The sequence below is a fragment of the Stigmatopora argus genome, chromosome 11 (genome assembly GCF_051989625.1).
Source record: "Stigmatopora argus isolate UIUO_Sarg chromosome 11, RoL_Sarg_1.0, whole genome shotgun sequence".
Taxonomy (NCBI): domain Eukaryota; kingdom Metazoa; phylum Chordata; class Actinopteri; order Syngnathiformes; family Syngnathidae; genus Stigmatopora; species Stigmatopora argus.
In genome coordinates, this window is record NC_135397.1 from 3,801,543 (window position 1) to 3,825,230 (window position 23,688).

Below are 23,688 nucleotides of genomic sequence, written 5' to 3' on the forward strand. Positions count from 1 at the left end.
GGCTTTGCATTCTGTCATCGCATCTCCACACAAGCGCGCCGGGGCCATCCATCAAGCCGGTGGCGTCGGTCGGCTCATGCAGATTTCTCCGCCGACATCCGGCCCGTCACAGTTGCTGACATAACGATCGCTTGGGAAGCTCATAAACAGCTTCATTCAAGCAAACCTAGGCCGCTCCTTTCATAAGCGCCCTTCCTCGTCCTCCCCGCCATCTGTCACAAATTCATCTCTCCTCATCTTCTCAGCCGTTCATCTTAAATCGCTTGAGCTCTGTCAGCGTTTTACCTTCAACTCCAGGCACCTCACCAATTGGGTCAGACACCGTACATGGGCAAATGAGCAACTTTTATCACTTCCCATCAACCACAACACGTTTGAGAGTGCATGTGTGCCGAAACCACTTTAGGTTGGCGGAAGATGCGGAGCCTTAAAAAAGGGTGTAAATCAACACACCATGTTTAATGTGAAGTATTAAAGATTTGCAGTAGCTTGGTGACATATTGCAGTTTAAGCAAAAGGAGAGGTTATGGGTTTTAGTATCGGCTTGCTTAGTTTGGAGTGGTCACCCACTAATGTCTTCTTGGAAGTCTTCCTAGAACGCAAATAGTACACTTTCAACTTTGCGTGTAGTTCTTTTTCTCTGAACAATTTGAAACGCAGACTCGTTATACGGCTTTGCGTTTAGTAGTGTTCAGTGTTCCTGGTCCTGGTTTTTATAACAGGATCAAAGGTCAGTTCCATTTAGGGCTGGTTTGCAGACCATTAGAATCTGTTTGGTTTACATTTTAAATCTTGGCCCAAATTGATTGGAACTAGATTTTGTCTTCAGGGTTTGTTAAAAAAAAATGCATGCTTCAAAACTCCTTTGAAGGAAATTAGATGTGACTACAATTGAAACCGCTATTAGATAACATGAGTGCAATATCCTGGAAATTAATTTCCCTCTTGTAATTAATTTCTAAAGTGCCTTTTGTTAGATGTCATTATAATTTTAGACGTTGCAGAAACTGCCATGCATAGAAACCAATCTTACCCATTTTGACTTCAATAGAAAATTTATTGACAGAGGTTATTTCCTGGAGTGCTAAGTGACAGAAAAAAAACTATGACATTTGTGTTCTTTAAAACCGGAAGAATTGTTTTTTTAATAGTGTTGCACAGATACCATTTTTTGGTTCACAATACCGATTCCGCTACCCGTGTGTTATCGGCCGATATCAATACTCAATGAATGCCACATTTTTGGAAAACATACAAAATATACTTTTCTTCCATTTAATTCTTAAATACTGCATACTCAATTAAAGTAATTGCTTTCATAACTTGGTCAGACACATCTTAACAACATTTACATCTAATTTGTATGACAATGAATGAACTTGGGACCTGAAATGCTCTGAATGGTCAATTTTTTTTCGATAAATTTGGCATGAAGCCTGATGATTGTATTAAGTTCACAGTAGGTGCCATTTTCCCAAATAAATAAATGAGCTTAGCTTATGTGGTAATCACGAGCAGTTTTCTAGCCTGCCTTTTGCAGATTGCTTTCCTTCTTCCAAAGCTAATGGTTACACTAACTTATAGCAATATCAGCATTCATAAAACTTCAAATCCTGGCTCATACGACACAATTATCCAACATTTTGAAAGTATAGGCCCATACATCGAATATATGACTGCAAATTGAGCAAATTCCACAACACTTACCACAATAATCGCTCTTCTAGGCTAGAAATTGTTTTCCTCTTCCTCCTCTGGTACTGTTTCTCCTTCTGATTCACCAGCATTTATAACTGGCGGCCTTCTCGAAAAAGAGCGACCAGTGGTTGGACACTAATTCTCAAAGAATACATTTTTCCTCAGAATTGTTATTTTCTAGTATTAGCCGATCCCCATGTCTGCATTTTGCCATAACGCGATTCTAGTATCGGTGCAACACTAGTTCTTAACTGTTAAAAGTCGTGGTGAATGAATAAAATGAACATTTGTATGTAATATGAAGAAAAAAAATGAAACGTATAAAATTATTAGCATTATTAATACACATGGTGTATTTAATACAGTACAGGGAAGCTTTGTTGCCTTCTTGTGAGACTTGCTGCATATGAACGCCCCCTCATACATTTATTATACAGACTATAAAAAGGGGTGTCCAAACTACGTCCCCGGTGACATTTGCATCCAGTCCGGCGTACACGTACACTTGAAAATAATGTCGAGATATGATTTCATCTTAAACAAAGGAAAGGCATAGAGAGGAATGGCTTTAAAAAAATCACAAAAAGAATCTCAAACTGTTCCTTTGGGGGACAATGTTTGGACACCCCTGCGCGGTGGGAGGATCAAGAAGGTACGCTTCCACATCAGTAGTCGACCTTATTGTACAGGTTGTACAAAGGCAGTGGCGGCAAATTGCTACCAGGGTAGTAGAGGGGCGTCGGGAAGGCGATGGAGCGCGGCACCGGGACGCGTAGCAAGGAGTTCTCCCGGAAAACCAGCGGCATGCCCACTAGAGTCTGCGCCGAGGCGTGCGCCATGTTGGCCGCCTCCAGCTCGGCCGAGAGCTGCCGCTTCCATTTGTTCCTGCGGTTCTGAAACCACGTCTTGACCTGCGTCTCGGTCAGCTGCAGGCTGGACGCCAGGCAGGCGCGCTCCGAGCTGCTCAGGTAGCGCTTCATGTCGAAGGTGGACTCTAGTTGGTACACCTGGCTGCGCGAGAAGACGGTCCGCGTCTTCTTCTTGGCCGACGAACCCCCGGGGTGCTTGTCGCCCGGGTCCGACTGCCTCTCCTCGGACAGGGGAGACAGCAGGGCTCGCTCGCGCTCCTCCTCCTTGCCGTAGTCTCGTAGCAGGGGCGGCCGTCTCGACAGGCCGTCGTTGGTGGATAGGAGCCCCTTGGCGGGACCTGAAGGGAACGCGGATAGCGTTGTCAGTCGTCGCTAGGTTTCGGCAACGTTCATGCATCCTTAAAGTACATTTAAAACTGTGTCTACGTAGCGTTTTGGCAGTTCCTCCATCAAAGATGATGACTTAGTCGGTCATATTTGAAATTTATCTTTCATGACTGGCCTGGGAATTATTCTGACATAAGATTACAAAGTCGTCGTGAATATGAGCAAAACATATTTTTTTCTTCAAAAACTAAAAGTTCCGTGCTTTTCTTGACTGAGTTTGGCTATCGTGTTCCGAATGAAAGAAAATGCAGTTTAAAAGATCACCTGATCTGCTCCTCCATGTAGATATCCAAACTATTCTCATTCCCCAAATTTCCAACTGCAGACACATTGCTAACATTTCCCTCCGTCCTTCCACATTTCTCAACCTGATCCCAAAAATTCCAATTCAATAATTTCCATCCCGTTTTTGTACCACAAATATTTTACATTTACATCCAGCTTCCATATTTTTTGACATATACTCAAACCATTTCACCTTAGAAGTGATGTTATTCAGAACATAACTATATAATGCATCTGTGCATGTTCCATATTTTTCCATGCTGACTCTGTTAGACATTTTACATTTAACTATGAAAATATTATTACTTGTTACACCCTTCAGCGTTCGGCTGGATTAGTTTAAAATGAATGCATCTTTTGCTATTTTGCGGAAATTGTTTACATTTATTTTACAAAAATAATTGTATTTTTTTTGCACACACTTTTCCGAATTTGTCTCAAGCACATCGTAAAGGATTTGCATGACCGTCTGTTCTCCATTTTGAAGTCTTAACTTCCCAGAGCCGTAGAATTAGTAATCAAATCAATCCAAACTTGTCTGCATGAAGTGGAAACAAAATATTTTTTAATAGTTTGTGATGTGCAAGAATAAAAGGGGAAGAAAATCAGACTCATATTAACACAACAATCCAACTACTAGTAGTATTTTAACTTCTACCTTTAAATCCATAATCCTCAACAAGTGCATTGGTGTTATTTTAAACGACTTTATGCATAATTGCTTAACTTGCTGGGAGTGGCTGGAGTAGGGGCACTCTTGCACTAAATCCAATTGGACTTTTTATCCCCCGTTTTTAAATCAACAAATCTCAAGCCGTCTGTATGAATTGGAGCCCACGCACACACGCACCCCACTCACGTCATTTAACGCCCAATTGACGACGCATGCTGCAAACACGTCCCATCAATTAGTCGCCTCAATTACATTTGAAATAAGCGCAAGTCATTATTTTGTGCAGCAGAGCCACGGTGACCGCGATGAAACAAGGGCTGCACGAGTGTCACGTAAAAAAAATCAATTAGAGCCCAATGCAGTTAAACGGCTGACATCTTTTGCTTGTTTAATTTTAGATTTGTGTGTGGGAAAGTAAAACGAGTGGCCTATTTGAAGTCATCACACACAAATGAAATGCACCTCATGATAACTGAAATCTCAGCTAATAAAAAAGTAAAGATATCATTTTAAAGGGTTTAAATTATTTTTGTATACCTTTTATTCTTGCACATCACATAAACTATTAGCTGATTTGAATCCATCATTCAAAATTGAGCTCATATTTTTCATGTGGTAGCACCTCTTCTTTAGATTTTACAATTGCAAATGACATAATAGATATTTTTTGACGAGAGTAATAATACATTTTAATACGTCAGGGTATTGATCAAAATACTGGGATTTGTTATACTTAAATTTGAGCTTGAATACGTTCACAATGCACATTTTGCTGCAGCCATTTTTTAATAATGGGTTGTACGAGGCTCCTTAAATGTGGGTACACCTCAATAAAATGAGCAAAATAGCAAAAATAATAATCCATAGTCGTGAACCGAATTAGTAAACGAATCTAAAATGAGCATTAGGTTTGTACGTGCACACTTTGTATCGATTGCATTTCATTGCATACACAGTGCAGGTGTAACCTCCCAATCAAAATTGGAAGGCATTAAAATATCTGAATTGAGCGTTATAATTCAAACTTTATCAGAGTAGGAGTCTATTTGTTAGAAAGCTTTGGCCACACCAGGTCGCAACACGGCACACGCTCACCTAAGCAGGAGAAGGCGTTCTGCGTGCGGTTACGGGCACACGCGTGTCCGCGAGGCGGCTCGGAGCAGAAGCAGTCGGCCGAGTCCTCCCCGTCCCCGTCGCCGCCGCTGCATTCCTCCTCGGAGGACACGGACAGCGTCCTCCTCCGCGCCCCGGCCGGCTCCTTGGCCCCCGAGTGCGGCGGAAGGGGCGGCGGAGGCGGCGGTAGTGGTAACGGTGGCGGTGGCAGCACCCGCGGGGTCGGGCTGCCCCCGGACGCCGTGCCCAGGATGGAGCGAATGGTGAAGCTGGAAAGCGGCCCCGTGGAGCCTTTGCTCCCGCTGTCCTCTGAGCCATTCATGGTCGCCTGAGCGACTGCGAGCTCTCCGGTCGCGTCGCACTTATTCCCTGGAAATGACGACCGTCACAACAAAATAGAAAAAAATAGAAAAAAAGAAGAAAAAATACAAAGTAATGAAGAAAGAAAACCCCACCGCTGCCCCCAAACAGCACGCGCGACGTCTTTTTTTGGGGGGACCGCTTATAGGCTTTTTACATTGAAGTGGACTTAGTTGTGTTTTTGTCCGTCGTCAGGCAGTGCATTGACGGCTCGTCCTCCTCCTCCTCCTCCTTCTCCTTCTCCTCCTCCTCATCCTCCTCCTCCTCCTCGGAGGCGCCGAGCCAATTTGCATGGAGGGTAGGGTAGAACCTCCCGGGACCATTTTGGGATGACTTGACTGGCCCGCATCCACTTTTTATTTCCCCATCAAAGTTCAACTGTCTCGCTTGAAAACCTCGCTCTCCCGTCTCTATACAACGACTTTTCGGTCTAAACATTACCTGAAGTTGCACACCTGCGTCATACAACGACTTTAATTTCGTTATAGTACTTTTTCCCTCGGGACATCATGATTTACACTCAATATAGCAATATCAGCTTTGTTCTTGTTGTCTTTAGCTCATAATATTGCGATTTGAATCGAATATTATCACAAAATTCTACTGCCTGTACTGTATAAAATATCCCACTACTCTGCCTTAGCAATAAACGAGTTACTATGACTAATAAGAAAGGGAAAGGTTGAAATGTAATATATATATTATATAATGGCTGCAACTTTTCCTTAAAAAAATGCCCCCCTAAAATGCCCAAAAGAGGACAAAGTTAAAAAAATAAAAAAATAAAACAAAACTGTCAGTGCAGCCCAGGGGTCCCCAAACTGGTCCTCTAGGGCTGGTGTTGGTCCTGATTTTGTTCCAACAATCCATTATAGACAGTTAAACCAATCTGGCCAAAAAAGCAGCACTGATTGAAAAAAAAATGTTTCATCTTGTTTCCTTGGAATGAAATGTTGCATTGCTGCTGCCCTTTGTGGAATAGTTTGGGGACCCCTGGTGTAGCCTGAGAGTAACAAGTGGCATGACCTGTGCAAAAAAAATGGCCCAAAACAGAAATTTGCACATTTCCAAGATTTAAGAACAGGGACTTTTTCTTTTGAAGCAAAGTTTTTAATTACAATCTAAAGAGGACTTCCTAGAAAGTAGCAGATAATAATCAAGTATTTGAAAATAAATAAATAACAGGCAGAGTAGTAGCTTCTGGTTGAAGACAAACAGAACAGCAACACACATAGACAGAAATAAGAAACCTCACTGTCATATATTCTTTATCCTCCACAAAAACATAACATGTATTTTTGCATCAGCCCGCCTCTTCACATCTTTGTGGTGATCGGATTGGATTGGATTGGATAACTTTTTTTGATTGGATAACAGCCATTGGCTGTAGGGCAAAGGGGGTGTGACCCAAAACACGTAGCAAAATCTCCTACCGATTTTGGGTTACCTGTGCTGTTAGCCTTCAGACAAAATTATCTAGAACCGCCTCTGGTTTTAGTGGTGTGCAAACTTGTGCAACCACATTAGCTTAGTGTCATCTCATTGCAATAGGGGTGTGTACATTTTTGATATGCACTTCAAATTTGTGCTCGCAAGTCAAAGCAGAGAAAATTTAATGTTTGCTTTGTTTCTCAATGCAGAAATTATCCATCTGTTTATAGATAGTATGAGCAAAAAATGATATCTGAATATATTGATCTGTTTGGAAGTACATAGACAATTTCCAATCTAGAGTCACTTGTAGCAAAGAGTGCTTTCAATGTTTCTCATGAATTGAGACCCAACCTCGTATTGGCTCTCCATCACGATGATGTGAGGCCCCCGTTTTACTTACAAGCTAACAAGAGCATCCTGGTTGGGAGGAAAGGGGGAGACCGATGAAGTTATGTCACGCTTTGATGTGCAAATCAAGCCTGCAGACAAATATCCAACAACCGGCGTGGACGATGATCTATGGCACGACCGCCGTACAATAAGGAAATTACCGGAGAAAATGATATCGATAAATTCTCTAAGCACAAACGTTGATTACGTTTCGATTTTCATTCAAGACCGAAAGGGGGAGAGGGAGAAAAAGGGAGAGAGTTGTAAATGCGAGCGGAGCCCCGAGGTGCAGCATTTATGTCATGCGAGTGTGAAAATGAACTGGGTAATTTATTGGAAAACACCAAGTCAGGAAGATTGGATCAGCGCCGCCTATCCGAGGGCTCCTATCCATCAAGTTCCAATTAACAAGCTAACCATTGACTTTTAATGGCTTTCCAATCTACTGCCCTGATAGACTCATCAATTCCTCGGGGAGAAATTAAGAAAATCGAGCGCCGAGCGCCCTTCCTTCCTTCCCCTCCCGAGAATCCCTCCCCGCGGGCGCGTGGGCGTCATTCTTCACCGCAACTATATGTCAAATTAAAAACACGATTAAAATTTAAACTGTTCCAATCAGACGCGGCCTCGCAACCTATGTTTCACTTAATGGAGCCTTGATGAAAATCGGATGCTTGCTTTCCATCACGACGTTGCGAGTTCTTTGCAAACAAGGCTTCGCTACACGTGTGCTCGTACGAGTCACACCCGCATTTCCTCCTGTCGTAAATCCGCTCGACACGCACGATTACGTGCGCTTTTGACTCGTTGCTCGTCCCGCACGTTGGAGATATAGACCAATTCTTTTTCACTGGAAGGGTTGGTAGCGATCATTGCCCAGCAGGGGCGGAAAATTAGGGGGGTTTTCGGGGGGCCCGGTTTTAGGGTGTAAAGGGTGCGGAGAAATTATAAAACAAAATGTAATCAAGGGGTAGGGAACCTATGGCTCTTTTGATGGGGGAATCTGGCTCTCCGCTAACCTGTGAGCTAAAATATGGAAATCGCTGGTGACGGAGATGCTTTAATCTTCATTTTTTTGCATTAGACTTCTGAAATGCATACTCTCATTTCTAGCAACTACATAAGAATGTTGTCAAAGGTGTTCCGTTTTTTCTACTTTAAAAGTGGTGAATTTACTAAAAACAAAGGCACCTATTTACATGTATTTTGACTTTTAAATGAAGAAATAGCATTCGAAAATATGAATTGTTTATATCCCTCTTCGTCAAAAAAGTTCCCGACCCCTGGTCTAGTGCAATATTTTAGTTTTTCATTTATTCCGTTTTCAGTGTTAAAATAAGGAAGTGTCCCATTGTTGACAGGAACCTAGTCGAGTGCAGCCGTTATTGTCGTTAATATTCCATTCCCATGTTTTCATGCATATGTAATTGTTTGTATTGGTAAGAGTTAAAAAAGGCACTATAAAATACACACTCAAAATATTACTCAATAGCAACAACAACGTCGGAGTAAAAAATGGTAGTTCATGGTTTGTGGTTATTATTTGAACAATCTCGCTCAGTCCTTATAAACATAGCAATGAATTTGGAGCTTAATTTGACGAGGGGCCTGTTGACCCGGGCCTTGTTCGCATTAGTTCCGCCACTGGCTCGCAGCCCAAATGGATCGGACGTCCATCGAGCGTCAATGGCTCTGAAAGATAGCACGGCCTAACCGTGGTACTTGCGTGTTTTTGTTTGCAAACGATCGAGATGTCATTTTCTCCACAATTTATGCGCTCGTCAAGGTCATCGTCCGCAGATTTGCACCCGTGCATGCCTGCGGACGCGGCCGGGTCGATACTCAGTGCCGCGCTTGCGCCGGAGGAAGCGGAATAATGTGGGGCCACTAATCTATTCATTTGCGGTAATGGAGTGGCGAGGATGCACCGCGCGTGCGCCGTCGATAACGACAACCATGCGGCAGTAGCATATTGCGTCGTTGTGAGGTCATCATCATCGTTTTGCTCCGCGTCGTTATTAGGAGTATGGAGTCTTTACGCAAATTGACAATACTTGAGTGGAAGTATGGCTTCGAATGAGGGTCTTCTTCAAGGGGCCCTCAAAAGATTACAAACTAGAATCGGAATTGGCATATTAGAACAGATGTAATATTCAATTTTGCAAAGAAATAAAAACAAATGCATTCTCAAAACAAATAGTAGCCATTTCAACTCCAATTTTGTGTTTTAATCATCGAGAATTATACCATGCTCAAACAAATATCACATAAATATCCTGCATGGTTCAATAAAAATGTCATCCAATTTAAAGATTGCGTGAATTGAATGAACTGCCATCGACAGCGACAGGCGTCCGATCCATTTGAAGTGGGAGGTTGCTACTTCAAATGGAGTGGACATATATCGCTATGAATAAACTCTTGAAATTGACAGCAGCCAGATGAAAAAAAGACGCACCATCGGACATCTATCGCCGTCAATGGTGTTAAAAGAGTTCATTTGCAAGCATGGCTGAATTTGGATGCTCGAATTTCATCAATGGCTGTCGTTGGCTGTTTCGTGTCAGGTGACACTTGTAGCATCGTGTGTGTTACAAAGTGCCACCTCAATAATTCAGCTCTAATGTTATCTCCAGGATTCTATTGTTCAATTTAATGAGCATCAAAATAGTTTTACAACTCTATCATGTGAGGAAAAAAAATTGAAATAGGAATCTATTTTCAATTGGAGTCAAAAACAAGGTGAACTTGTTTGAAATGCATACTGTGTAGAACCGCGTATAATTTAGGAGAGCATTTTTTATGACAAATTTCTTTTCAATTGACCAAAATTTAAAATGATCCATGCAGAAATGTGAACTAATCCAATATAGAGAGGAAATATTCTCCATTTATTTCACCACGTGGTTCATCATTACAGTAGCAAAAAGAATAGTGTGCGTGTGTGTGTGTTTATTTTTTTCTGTACAAAGAAACAAAAACAATCTCATGACTCCTCGTTAATTAAATATATACATTTATATAACTTTATACATCCTGGAGTTGAAATCCAAACTAAAACTATAATTGACACACGTATTAACAATTACGTCATGTACAGTTGAGAGTGTCTTGATTGTCACCTGTCACAAGCTCTTTGTCACAACAAAAGTACAAATTATTATTAGTCGGAATAATGTATTGCACACAATGTGTTTTTTTTTTCATTAAAAAAAAGAATATGCACAAGCCGATGGGACGTATTTGGGCTGTAAACAAGGTGGTTTTAGGTCACAGTGTAAAAAATAAAGTAGAACTAAAAATAGTCGAAATAAAAAAATAGACACTCTTTAGGCAGTGTAAGCAGGTAGACTCCTGAGGTGGTGATAATATTAATAATAATTATAATTAAAATAATAATAATAACAACAATGAATTGTCAAATCACGTGTAAACCCTATAGAACAAGAGGTCCATGTAGGCCTTTTTTTCATCATGGAGTATAAAAATATGAAGTTTTTGGTGATTTTGTCTGCTTTCACACGGGTCTGAGCAGCGGCACGGAGGTGACGATGGGGTGGGAGTAGTAGACGCCCGGGTGCGGGAAGGTGAGCAAGGGTTGACTGGCCGGCACGCTAGTGGGGGCCGAGCCGGCTCCCTCCGACGCCGAGTTCTCGTGGTAGAGGATGGGCACCCGGACTATCCTCTGCGCGGCGGCGTGGCTCAAGTTGGCCGCCTCTAGCTCGGCGGCCAGCTGCCGCTTCCACTTGTTCCGCCGGTTCTGGAACCAGATCTTCACCTGGGTCTCGGTCAGGTGCAGCGAGGCGGCCAGGCCGGCGCGTTCCGAGCTGCTCAGGTAGCGCTTCATGTCGAACGTAGACTCCAGCTGGAAGACTTGGCTGCGAGAGAACACGGTGCGAGTCTTTTTCTTGCGGCACGGCTTCTTGTCGCTGTCGTCGCCGCCGATTCCTCCTCCGCCTCCCCGGCCGTCGTCGCCTCCTTCGCCGCCGTCTCGCTTCTTCCAGTCGACCGCTTCCTCGTCCTTCTTCGCCCCCTCCGAATCGCTCTCGTCTAGGACGATCTCGTCGCCGCTTTTGCTCCCCGCGCGCTCCTCGTCTTCTTCGTCGTCTTTGCCTTCCGCTTCCGATTTGAGCAGCAGCTCCGGGGAGTCTCGCTCGGTTCCCGACGCCGGTGACGAGTCACCTCGGCCCGGCAGCTTGTCCGAGGCTGCGTGCGGGAGGGAAAAAACGAGTTAGGAGCTAGCGATCAAACGTCATTGCGTGGGCGGTGTCCTTTTAAAAAAAAATTTATTCGTAATACGTTTCATTAGTGGTCTTTTGGGGGTTGTTATACCGTGTCACTTGCAAAAAAACGGAGGCCAAAACGAACTGGCACAAAGCGATGACTGTACTGTTAATACTGCTATTTTCACCTCATAATATTAGCCGTGATTTAAATTGTCTTTCAATGAAAATATTGAATACCATTAACGCGAATACACTTTTAAATACTAAACAAACACTAATAAAATTGGACTGCATGGGTCGTACTCAATGACAAAAAAATCGGAAGGGGAACTATCAAATGCTATTATAGTTGCTTTTAATAGTAGTATATTAATTATGAAATACTGTAACAAATCATTCACACCAGTATGAGGTTTTCATGTGGTTAATTCCCTTAACGCCCTGTACTGGTTTCTTATAAATGATCACAATTACCCTGGTGATATATTTGAATATATATCGAACCTTTACGTAGTGCATTTGTATTTTTTTGCCATAGGAAAATAAAATATATGGACACTTCAACTCGGGAAATAGTCGAATGCTGGAAGGATTGCACGATGTGAGTGTGTGTGAGTGTGTGTGAATGTGTGTGTGTGCGTGTGCGTGTGTGTGTGTGTTCACACTTGCCATTTGAGTTCTCGGTCTACGAAGCGGTGTGACTTACCTTCACTTCTGTGGATGTGCGCGGACGAGTTGAGGGCGTAGGGGTACCACCAGGCCGAAGTTCGCTCGAGGTAGTGGGCTGGCAAGGTGAAGCGTTGCGCAGGAAGCTCGAAGCGAGGGAAGCCGAAGTCGGCCACTTGCGACAGGGAAAAGCCTCCGCCGGTTGCCGCTGCCGCTGCCGCCGCCGCCGCAGCCGCAGCCGCCGCAGCCGCCTCCAAGGCCGCCCGATGGGCAGCCAGTGCCGCCCCCGGCCCCGGCGGCGGAGGAGGCGGAGGCTTGGGCTTGTTGGGCGCCTTGCTGTCGCAGTTGAGCAGGTTCTTGATGAAGAAGGGCGAGTCCTTGGCCGGGGCTTCCTGCGTGGTCTCGGGCATTGTTTTGCCTTTCTAGTTATTCTTGGTTTGTTTCTTGTTGATGTTGTTGTTGTTGTTGTTGTTGTTGTTTGCGAGGCCTGAATCTCACTGCCGCCGGAATGAAAGCTAAAGCACCGTAAAGACGAAGCGAGCCAGGTGGAGCATCCCGGGAATCGAACGCCGAACCGCTGTGCAGGCTCGTGATGCTAATGACGGAATACAAATGTCATCCAAGTTAAATGCGGAAAGTACAGGAGATTGGACTCGCACAATGGCAAATGGGATTAAGGCAGAGACTTTGAGGAGGGACGAGAGCTGGGGGAGAGAGAGCGAGAGAGCGAGAGAGCGAGAGAGAGAGAGAGGGGGCGAGAGAGAGGGAGGGAGGGAGGTAGGGGTGGAGGTGCTGGGGACACCCTCCTTTCTTAGGGCGTGTGCGCGCGCGTACCCCCCTGTTATTGCTCTCATAAAGTTCCGTTAGGCAGCAAATGAGCAGCAGGCTGTTAACGCCAAAAACCAAGAAGGTTGGCACCCCGAACACACACACACACACACACACACACAAACACACGCAGAAATGATTTTTTTTAACTCTTTCACTCACAGTGATAAACATCAAATTCATTTCAGTTACTGGGATATTGAGTGATCATGTTTCACTGCCATTGACGGTGGTAGAAGTCTATTCAGTTTGAATTGGGCTGGACTGGATGGCAATGGGATTTGATGGTGGTCATTTGTTGGGATGCTTGTTGTTTCATCTTCTAGTGGAATATCTAAAGAGCACTCGTAGATCAGAATTTTGCTCGCAACTAAAAACAATCAACAAAAATGTTTTTTTTTTAAATCCAAGCACTTTATATAAAGAAAGTTGAAATTCAATTCGGAATCCAATGATGGTCTGATTTTCCCATGTTACTATAATAGCATTTTGAAACATTTTTTAAAATCGTACATTGATTTTATCGTAAAGTGGATCAGCTAATATCTCGGAATTGTGTTAGGAAAGGAAACATTGCACATCCAATTGTCTTTTTGGCCAAATTTAAACAATGCTTTCCATTATTTAAGCCATGAAATAGTGTATCCGTGCAAACATTTTTTTTGCAAGTCAGTTATGCTGCACAAAATAGGACTGTAAACAAATTACATTTAAACACTCCAATGAGAAAAAATGAGTTAATTGAGTCTCTTTGTTCTGCAAAAAAATGTCACTTAAATATGTAAATATATTGTAGATTACGTTATATGTATTTTTATGCAATATACCCCAGGACTAATTTGTTGTTTGTAGCCTTTAACACTTTCACTGTCATTGACCTTGATAGAGATCAAATCCATTTCAAACATTAAAGCTGGCATTGATTCATCATTTTTGTAATATGGATCAATCATTTTAAAACAGAATTTCCATCATTGGAATACAGAATTGGATGCACTTTGCAAAATGCAGGTGAACTGAAGGCATAAGCTACATAATTAAAGTAATTATGATCATTTTTGATATTTGCAGAGCATGAGGCAGTTTCACAAATTTGGGCCCCTGACAAAAAAAATAGAAATGTATTCATATTTATTTGTAATGTCAGGGAAGCACTTTATAAATAAGAAACATGGCTCACCTGATCCAAGTGTTTCTTGTTGATACCAAAAAGGACTTCCCTTACTCCCAACCACTAAAATGCAATATTTTTAATCATAATTCTAACTAAATGACAATAATAAAATTAATGACAATTAAATAGGTGGGATTAGATGTGCTAAATGGAATTGGCAACATGCAATTTCACAAGCTAAAAGTCTGCAGAGCATTTTTGTACCTGAAAATACTTTAGGATCGAGTATATATAAAAATAAATGGTATGTACAGCCACCCTTCCAAAAGTTACACTACACGCCGATTAGATTCATATTTCTCATTCATTGATTTTTTTTTTCCCACCCAGCCTCTATAAAGTGAGGACCACTTCCAAGGTTACACGGTCATTTATTCCTCTCCAATCGATGTGTGCTTAATTCCGTCGAATTGGGGCTCCTTGTTGTAGTGTGCTATGAATATTCGCTCATTGATATTAATTGACTTGTTCAAAAAAAAAGTGGACAAGGTCGATAGGAAAGAGCAAGGAGACAGCGCCCTCTGCGGGTAGAAAAGTAGAATTGTGAGTACATCCATGTAAAGAAAGGCTGTTTGTTCTAAAATGCCATGTCAATAGCACGTTTTACTTCCAAATCTTTTAAAAATGAGATTAATAGGCTTAAATCTGGAACTAATTCAAATGGGTTGGATATCTATCTAATGGCAGACAATGCACATTAACAACTATACACGACGGCGTGACCGAATTTGCACAGTGATGCTTTAAACTCAGCGTTTGTGTGATTTTGGAGGCAGAAACTGTGGGTTGGACTCCAAATAGCAGCAAAAGTGAAAGTCAGGTGAAGTGTGGGAATGGGCTTCAATAATTACAAATGCATTGATTAGAAAGGCGCAAGGCGCATTGATATGGGAGCAGGCGGGCCCCCGGCTTGAACTCCATAAGTCTATTTTGGTGTCTCCTCGGGTAGGTTGGCGTGACTTTTTATTTTATTCTTTTCAAAGCGGCCAGATATTGATTATTTCGGGGAGAGGTGGGGGGAAAAAAATGACAAATGGCAGCGGAGAATGACACGGTCAGCAGGTTCTATTAGAGAAATGATAGTGTTGCCGGCGCTTGGTTAAAAGCTCCAGTTTAGATACTTTATAGGTTTACATCCATCACGCTCTAATGACCTGTTTGATGAAAAACACGCGCTTGGCTGACAACGGCCGCGTGCAGCCAACTTTGCGCTGTAATTGCCCCCATATTAAATATAGATTTTTGTTTTGATATCTTGTGAGAATTCCTTTGGTGGGTGATGGGGAAAAATGAGGGGAAAGCTTGGGAAGGAGAAAAATAGGGAGTATGATGTTCAGATGGTGGATATAAAAGAGTCGGGAATTTCAGTCTAGAGCAGAAAGTATTTAAAAAATAATTATGAAATTATGGAAGGTAGATGCAAAAAGTGTATTGACTCCTCCCTGTTTGATAAGGTGAAAAATGGTAGAACTTAATCGAAAAGTCCATTTTTTGTATAAAATTGCAAGTTGAGTTGTGAAAGTTATTGGTGTTTTTTTCCAATTACCATTATTTCTATCCATTCATTTTAAAGCAAATTTATCTATTTCAACTCTTCACTAGCAATGCTAAAATACTTTATATTTCAAAATTAAATCAATAACAGATAATGCATCATATTACTTACCTTACTTGGCATTAAAAAAATCAAAACATTATAAGGTACATAGGTATAGTTTTTAAAAACAGTTAAATAAAGAGCAGAACATTTCTCTATATTTCCGAATCCCCAAAACTACTGGAAGAAAAAAATTCCCAATAAAAGTGGCCAATGAATTGTTCTTTTCACAACATCTAATATCGATCTGTTATTTTCACAAGTTCATCACTTGAGAGACAAACGGCACGCTTTGTCTTTGAGTAAAGTTGACAAAAATGGCCACTTGCACAGTGGTCGCGATATCGATCGGAGAAGGCGAGGCGCCCCTTTGTCCTTCTTGCACTTTTAACTGGGCCTCTGCTGTCGGGACGAGCCATTAAACCCGCCAAGGCCAAGCAGAGATTGCTTCGATTTAAGTATTGCATTTAACTTGTAAAGGAATTGGTGGCCCTCCGCTGACCCGCCGCGCTTTAATTGGGATTTTGCGGCTATCGATCGCCGAGTGGCCGAGCGGATCTTGAATTACGGCCCGATTAGCTTTTACCTCGGCACCTCGCGCCGACCGGTCGAAGGAGTTCAATCTCTCGTAGGGCCGGGAGAGCTTCTGTTCGATTGCGGGAAATCGGCTCGCTTCCTGGCGAGACCAAAAACGTGGATTGAAGAGGCAAATGTGTACGGAAGGACCGTTTGGAAATATCTTTCATAGACAATTGCATAATGGCTCATTTTTTTTTACCCCACAGAATTGATGAGTTGATCATTATCTCATTATCTGCCACCAAATGAAGAAAAAAGACTCAAATCTCATCCTTTATTCGATACTCGGACGTTTGGTCGCCGGACGTTTGACAACATGACAGAGAGTGTACTGTTGAAACCAGCCCTCAAAATTATATTCATGAGAGAGAGAGTTTAATATCTAAATATCTACTGTTGAAACCAGCTCTCAAAATTATAATCACCCGGGCGACCAAACGTCCGGCGACCAAACGTCCGGGCGACCAAACGTCTGGCGACCAAACGGCCAGCGACCAAACGTCCGGTCACGACTTTATTCACAGATATAAATAATCAAGTGGCTTAATTCGAAGGTCGGTAATTTACCGTATTTCCAGACTATAAGTCGCATTAGTAAATTGACTTATACCGATATTTTTTTTTTAAATGCTCTCCCTAAAAATGAGACTTACACTCCAGTGCGACTTAAAAAGAAATCCCATTTCTTTTGCGTAATCTCCAACTGGGGCGGCTTATACTCAGGTAGTCCGAAAATTACAATATTTCAATTGGATTCAGAGTTCCTAAGAACGCCGTTATCCTTTTTCGCAAACACCGTACACTTTGTTTTACCAGCCACCACAACATATTATTAATATCCTACACATAATTTGTGTGTGTTTAGCCACGGCAGTTCTTAACTTTCCCACGTTTCGACGCATCCCGACTCCTGGCGACGTTAGAAAAGTCGTAACCCGGACGAGAGCGAGATCTGGACACGTAACAAACGGTCCGGCGTCATAGCGCGCCATCAATAAAGCAATTTGCGATGTCATAACACCGCCACGGTTCCCCGTGCCAACCTTCCCCAAACTTTTCCCACTGCAAATGGTGGCTGCCCCGCCATTAGAGGCGCGCCTTGTGAATTTAATGGATTCTGTACAAATAATATTCCGCCGTAATGGAAAAGGTTGGAGTCGGCGAAGACAGATGAAGCCATAAACACGTATAATTGAGAATCAAAGACCGATAAATTTTAAACTGCGAGCCGTTCTCTCTTTTTAGATGATGATCTATGTCGCGGCGGCGGCGGGAAAATGAAAGAGATTATGGGGGGAAATTATAACAATAAATTTTCTAAACATACACCTTGATTATGCTTCGATTTTTGGGAGGGGCTGATGGCTGGCTGGCAAAATGGCACCATAAAACAGCCCGCGTGCTCTTTTGCCTGCAGAGCGTCGGCATGCCTGGGGGTGCAATGAACCGCCCCCCCCCCCCTCCCTAAACGAGGGAAATGAATTGTGTAATTTATTGCAAACGTGCACACGGTGAGATTAGATCAGCATATCCCATCAGAGGAACAACAATCAATCAGCTTCTAGTTAACAGCTTGAAACACATAAACCAGGGCACCTAATGGCTTTCCAATTTAACAGATTGATAGACTTATCCGCTCCTAAGGGATGAATTAAGAAAATCGAGTACTCTCACGCAAGTAATGGCACTTTTGACAGGAGCTTTTCACAGTTACTATCTTTTCTGCTTTGTTCAACGATGAGGCTAATTTAAAAAAATAAAAAAAAATGAACCAGTTGGCTAGGTTTTTCTCTCTCTCTCTCTATTTTTTTTTAATAGATGTCTTTCGCTTTGAGAACACGCTGAAGAGCTGATTTGTGATTCAGATGAGAAGTGCTGGAAGTGTGTCACATGTGCAGCGAGAATGGCTTCGTTTTAATGACCTGATTATCGCGGGTCATTTGGAAAGTGCCAAATCAAGGGAGCTATTGAAAGCCACTTAACAATATCAAAATGTGGCCGAGCCCAGACATTCAACCGGAAAGCCCAGTTAGGCGAAAAAGACACCTAAAAAAAGGAACGTGTTTGTTTAATATCGCTCGAAACACACCATTGATTGAAAATGGAATAATCAACAAACCATTGGAAATGATTCTTTTTGGGAGAAACATTCGTGGACTAAATAAAAACATTTTTTGTCTTGGTTATACATGAAACTTGAGTCAGTCTATGACCTTTTGTAAGTCTGAGTATTTGTCACTTGGTCAGCAATCTTTGGGTCAAAACAACCCGAATACTTACCAGCTTTTTTCTATAAATGGATTAAAAGAACTGGATTAAAAGCCCTGAATATTCCGTTTTTTTATAGATCTAAAACAATGTTTATTGTAGCTTTTTTTATATATTTTTAGATTTTACAAAATGATTTTTGAACTAAAAACACTGAAAAAATGGATTAAAAATGACAATTATTGATTTAAAAGGGGGGAAATCAGGAAATTTAATATACATCTATACTCTTCATTTTAATGTGATCCTCAAACAGAAAGTCGGCACTCACGATTTACTTTCCCGGGCCACACAAAATGATGCGGCGGGCCAGATTTGGCCCCTGGGCCGCCACTTTGACACGTGTTCTATGTGCTCGATCCACTGAGTGAGTTTACCGCTTGCTCGGATGGAAAAAATTAGGCTTTATATCGGCGTGTTTGTTTTCTTCCAATTTCCCACACCACACCTATTAATCATTTTCCGATAAAATGATTAAAATTCTTCGGGAATAAAAAAACCCAACAAAAACTCCAATCTATCGAATTGAATAAAATACCCAGTGCGACTTTAAAAAATCAACGACAAGCCCGCAAAACTGCTCATTATCAAGCTAAAAATGTCACAAAAAAAAGAATCTTCTTAAGGGCAATCTTGGCACAAAATTTGAAGAGATCTCTCCAAACTGCTTTCTTAATAAATCAAGCACGGCTTGCCGAGTGGTGACAATTCTATCATCCTCACATCTTATGGCGCTAAAAGCCCGAGGGCACGCGGTAAAATTAACCATTCAATAGCAATAAATAACATAGCCTGACTCAAGGGGACTTGACATCAGTCTAGCGTGCTCATCACAGCCACACATATAAATAATAGCATCAAATAGCCGATGTAACTCCAGGGGGTCCCGATCAAATGTTTTATGAGCGGGCAACAATGCTTTCCACATTTTGCATCTATTCGCACTACAAACAACAGCAAAACATTGCGTCTCTAGCGTTGATCTTTTCTTTCCCATCAATGCCTCTCATTTTGCATTTGAAATCGCCTCGTATTAGTCCCAAAGCAACATTGATTATTTGTAAAAACATAAGTGCAAATCAAATCAACGGCGCCGTTCGATGGAACGAGGCTAGCTACCCCGACGTGCGCGAGAAATGTGAGCGCTTATTGACCAATTGACTGGATGTGAAGAAGGGACATTCTTCTTCCCGCGGCGTAAAGACCTCCAACGTTAAGCTAGAAATCACCACGCGCCTTTAGCGTCCAACTAATATCCAACTCAATCAGTAGTCAAGCGACCGACCGGCCGAGGGAAGTCTTCCGTCAGCTCCGTCGTACATATTTGGCTTTTCAATTTTACTTTTGTTAGGGGAGAAACGGGCAACACGGGCCTCGGCGTGCCCCCTGGCGCCATTAGAAAGCCTACTGTCGGGGGGTTATTTATGAAAAACTATTTCCCACATACTTACACTAGCTGCTTATTTCGTTTTTTTTTTCCGCCTGACCCGCTGTAGGTCTATTTGGCCGCTAAAGATGTATTCTCGGTGTCCACGCCTCGGCCTTTGCAATTGAGCCAAGATTGAATAGCGGTAGTATCGGGAATGCCACGCCGTGGCCTTTATTGCCCTGGAAGAGGTGTGTGGAAAGACTTGTAAAAGGGTTTTCAGGATGATGAAGACGCCCGTAGGATGAGGACTTGGAAAAAGTCTGGCTAAGAATGAGTCAGAAAATTGGTGTGTAGATCTGATGGACTTGCGACCTATCTTATAGGTCTATATCTTATAGTGATGTACTGAAGATAATGTGCAAAAAACAGGATTGGAAGCATATAGATCAGGTCAGAACTGCTGAATCGAAATTCAATTTGGGCATCTGAAAATGTAGAAAGGGAGCCGTCATGTGGTTTAGGGGTTCACTCGCCTGGCTTTGGTGTGGGCAGGAGTGGGCTCAATTCCTGCTGGTGCCGGTATTATTGGATATTGGAAGTGCGGATGGTCGTTTGGGTCTCTGTGTGCCTTATGACTGACTGGTGACCAGTCTAGGGTGTAGTCTGCCTTTTGCTTAAAGACAGCTGGGTTAGGTTCTAGCAACCCTTTCGAGGATGGGCGGTATGGAAGATGAATGAATGAAAAGACATGTAGAAAGGCTGCTGTTTATTTGTATTTTCTAATCAGAATGGGGTAGCAGTGCTTTATATATATATATATATATATATATATATATATATATACAATATGTACATATATATGTATGTATATATATATATATATATATATATATATATATATATATATATATATATATATATATATATATATATATATATATATACATATAGTATATATATAAGACAGTTTTGTTGAGGACTTGTACAAAGAGGCTAATAAAGTGCGGGTTGGCCAGGCAGGTTTGTCACTGTCACAGGTAAATGATGTAATTAATGAGTGTGTAGCGGTTTGGACGGCCACTTTTTAACACTTCTCCAGTTGACTGGGTTTGTCGTGGCCCAGCTGGACACGGCCGGCGGCTCCATGCTCAGAGGTCAATGGTCAGTCAGTCAAGCCTCCCGTTATGGCCCAAGTGGCTCCCATCATCATCATCATCATCATCATCTGGCTAACGATGCCTGCAGGAAGGCTCAGCTCGCAGCCTGGAATTGCGGCTCATTTTCCGTCTTTAATTAAGAAACAGCGTACTTTTTCCATTATGAATACAATTGGCACTTAAAGAAATAGAAGTCAACAATGATCGTTAAAAAAAAGTACAATTAAAATTAAATGCCACTACATTTCAAAGAGTTTGGGCATCTATCGCCGCCAATGGCGGCCAACGAGTTAAACGAGGGCTTTTGTCCTGTCAGTTTTAATATCGCCGACTCTATATGTGCTTGACGCGATCCATACGGCGAGCGGCGGCCATTCCCGAGCCGAGCGCCGTGGGTGCTTCAAGGACACGGGGCCATTTTTGTTTCATGATGTTGATGCATTGGTAATATTACTGTGGGGGGCTGGGGGGGCCTGGGAAATCATTCCCGCTTAGATTGCCTTTGATCGATAATCTCGGGAGCACCAAGGCCTCATTAATCTCAAACTTTATCTCGCATACGCGCCACTGTGGATTTTTGTTCAATACGCTCAAAATCTTTGCGTGCTAATTAGGAGCATTCATCTCTTATGATAAGAACGAAGCAAGGGAATGTTGGAATTTCATTCGAATGCTCTTTGTTAGCTCAAATGTCAAATGTGATCATCTTTTTGATTGGAAAAGAAAATAAACTCCACTGAATGATGAATGTTCAATTCAATTTAGTGCGCGTGGCCGGACCAATTAATTTTTTTTATGAATTAATACCAGATCTGATGCGGTATTGAAAAAAAAGTGCTGGTGCAAACCAATTGCAACAGTGCCTTAAAAATATACTCGAGTGTAACATTTGTGGATAACAATCCCACGGGCCGAACCGGACGCCATAGCCGGCCGCTTCTGGCCCGAGGACTTTACATTTGAGACCAACGCCCTTTAATATCATCAGGTCGATGGATTCATCCATTACGGTCGCGTTGAGGTGCGTGTTAAACGCTAGTATCAGAGCAAGCGTGCGTTCAGACGCATCCGTCAGGACAATGAGCTACGGTCACGGCGTGACAAGCGCTAGGTGGGGGCGGGGCCGCTTTGGCCAGAAACCACGGCACTTTTGCGGCCGTACAAATGACGTGTGACCGCGATAACTCACCGCCGGACACTTCATTTCCAGCCGCCGAGCGGTCAATAGCGACGATGCCATCTTCTTTATTTGTGGCCGCCGCTTTCGGTTGCCGGCGCGGCAAATAAATACTCCCAAAATGCCACCTGGCTAAAAAATATTGGCCATGTTTTAATTTACCTTTTTTTGCCGTGCAGTGACCGGCCCTGGATGGCAACTTGTTTGTGGGGGCGTAAAGCTTTCACGGGTGGGGGCCAGGGGCATTCATCTAGTCTGGTGTGATTATAAGTTGAATATATCCATCCATCTACTCTCTAGAATGTTTATGGCTGGTGAGGAAGCTATTCCCGGGGAGTTAAAATAAGAAAGCTGGTACACACAGTTACATTTTGATTAGCTTGATTGGTATTAAATCTCTTCACACTATTTTCATTCAAATTTGTACCATATCGTTGGTACCGTACTGAATTGGGTATGAGATTGATCTTTTTCTTTGTGAAATAAACCCAAAAATTCCATGGTCACCTTCCATTTTGTCATCGGTTTCATCTATGCAGAGGCAAACCGTTACATCAATTATTTTTATTGCGCAATTTTAATTGTTATGGATCCATATGAGTTAATTTTGAATACAGGATTCTATCCTTAATGTCAGAAACTTGCGAAAGCAGGACTTTAAAATGCAATTTAAAAAAAGAATAAACATTGGCTTTGACCTAGAAACTCGGAAACCGTATTTACTAGTTAAACTAAGTATGTTTGAACCACAAAAAAAGTGCTAAGAAATTTCTGTAAATCTATTTTTGAGCATTTATGACGACTAATAGTATAATTTGCGACTGTTGCCGGTATTTTTGATCCAGTATAGGAAGTAATGGCTCCTGCTTGTGTGTGTTTATTTGTCAAGTGGTGCTTGAAAAGTGCAATAAGGCAGTCAGAGGAACAGTTCCTGGGTGACAGCGGCTTTATCGTGCAACGCCTCATAAAGTCCCATCATATCTATTCATTGCAGCCATTATCAAAAGGCTGTTTAGCACTTTTATGTCTGTGTGTTAGGCAGTCAGTCAGCGTCATTTCCAAAAGGACGACGCTCATCCTTTTTCTCTGGAAAATGCGAGCTGACACCAGACATTCGGATCAGCACATAAAAAAAATCCATTTTTGATCGTCCTTGTTGTGCCTTTGACCAAATTTGCCCAACTGCATACATTTTTAAATCTGTAAAATGATTTTTAAAAAAGCTTCTTCAACTAAGCAGGCAACTTCAACCATTTGAATTTTTTTCCCAAAATTTATCTTTTCTTTAGGACGCAGACCATTACGTGAAGTTTGTGTTTATTGTAAAAATAATGTAAAAAAAATTATGTAAAATATTTTTTTTAAAAGCTTCTCAACTAAGCAGGCAACTTCAACCATTTGAATTTTTTTCCCAATATTTATCTTTTCTTCAGGACGC

The 23,688-nt window shown here is 42.1% G+C and overlaps 2 protein-coding genes across 2 annotated transcripts; both read right to left on the minus strand.

Moving 5' to 3' along the window:
• Nucleotides 1-1,198: 1,198 nt before the first annotated feature.
• Nucleotides 1,199-5,588, minus strand: hmx2 (H6 family homeobox 2). The gene is made up of 2 exons (XM_077613470.1): nucleotides 5,008-5,588; nucleotides 1,199-2,905 (listed from the first exon to the last, which is right to left on the minus strand). The coding sequence occupies exons 1-2, from the start codon at nucleotides 5,345-5,347 to the stop codon at nucleotides 2,364-2,366; spliced, it is 882 nt and encodes a 293-aa protein (XP_077469596.1). The 5' UTR covers nucleotides 5,348-5,588; the 3' UTR covers nucleotides 1,199-2,363.
• A 4,563-nt stretch (nucleotides 5,589-10,151) lies between these two features.
• On the minus strand, nucleotides 10,152-12,752 carry hmx3a (H6 family homeobox 3a). The gene is made up of 2 exons (XM_077613309.1): nucleotides 12,142-12,752; nucleotides 10,152-11,415 (listed from the first exon to the last, which is right to left on the minus strand). The coding sequence occupies exons 1-2, from the start codon at nucleotides 12,509-12,511 to the stop codon at nucleotides 10,727-10,729; spliced, it is 1,059 nt and encodes a 352-aa protein (XP_077469435.1). The 5' UTR covers nucleotides 12,512-12,752; the 3' UTR covers nucleotides 10,152-10,726.
• Nucleotides 12,753-23,688: the final 10,936 nt, after the last annotated feature.

Excerpts from the sequence above, each read along its gene's own strand:
- hmx2 (XM_077613470.1), bottom strand. The coding sequence starts at position 5,347 with ATGAATGGCTCAGAGGACAGCGGGAGCAAAGGCTCCACGGGGCCGCTT. Across the intron at positions 2,906-5,007 it reads GAACGCCTTCTCCTGCTTAG|GTCCCGCCAAGGGGCTCCTA; the intron begins GTGAGCGTGTGC and ends CGTTCCCTTCAG.
- hmx3a (XM_077613309.1), bottom strand. The coding sequence starts at position 12,511 with ATGCCCGAGACCACGCAGGAAGCCCCGGCCAAGGACTCGCCCTTCTTC. Across the intron at positions 11,416-12,141 it reads GCACATCCACAGAAGTGAAG|CCTCGGACAAGCTGCCGGGC; the intron begins GTAAGTCACACC and ends TCCCGCACGCAG.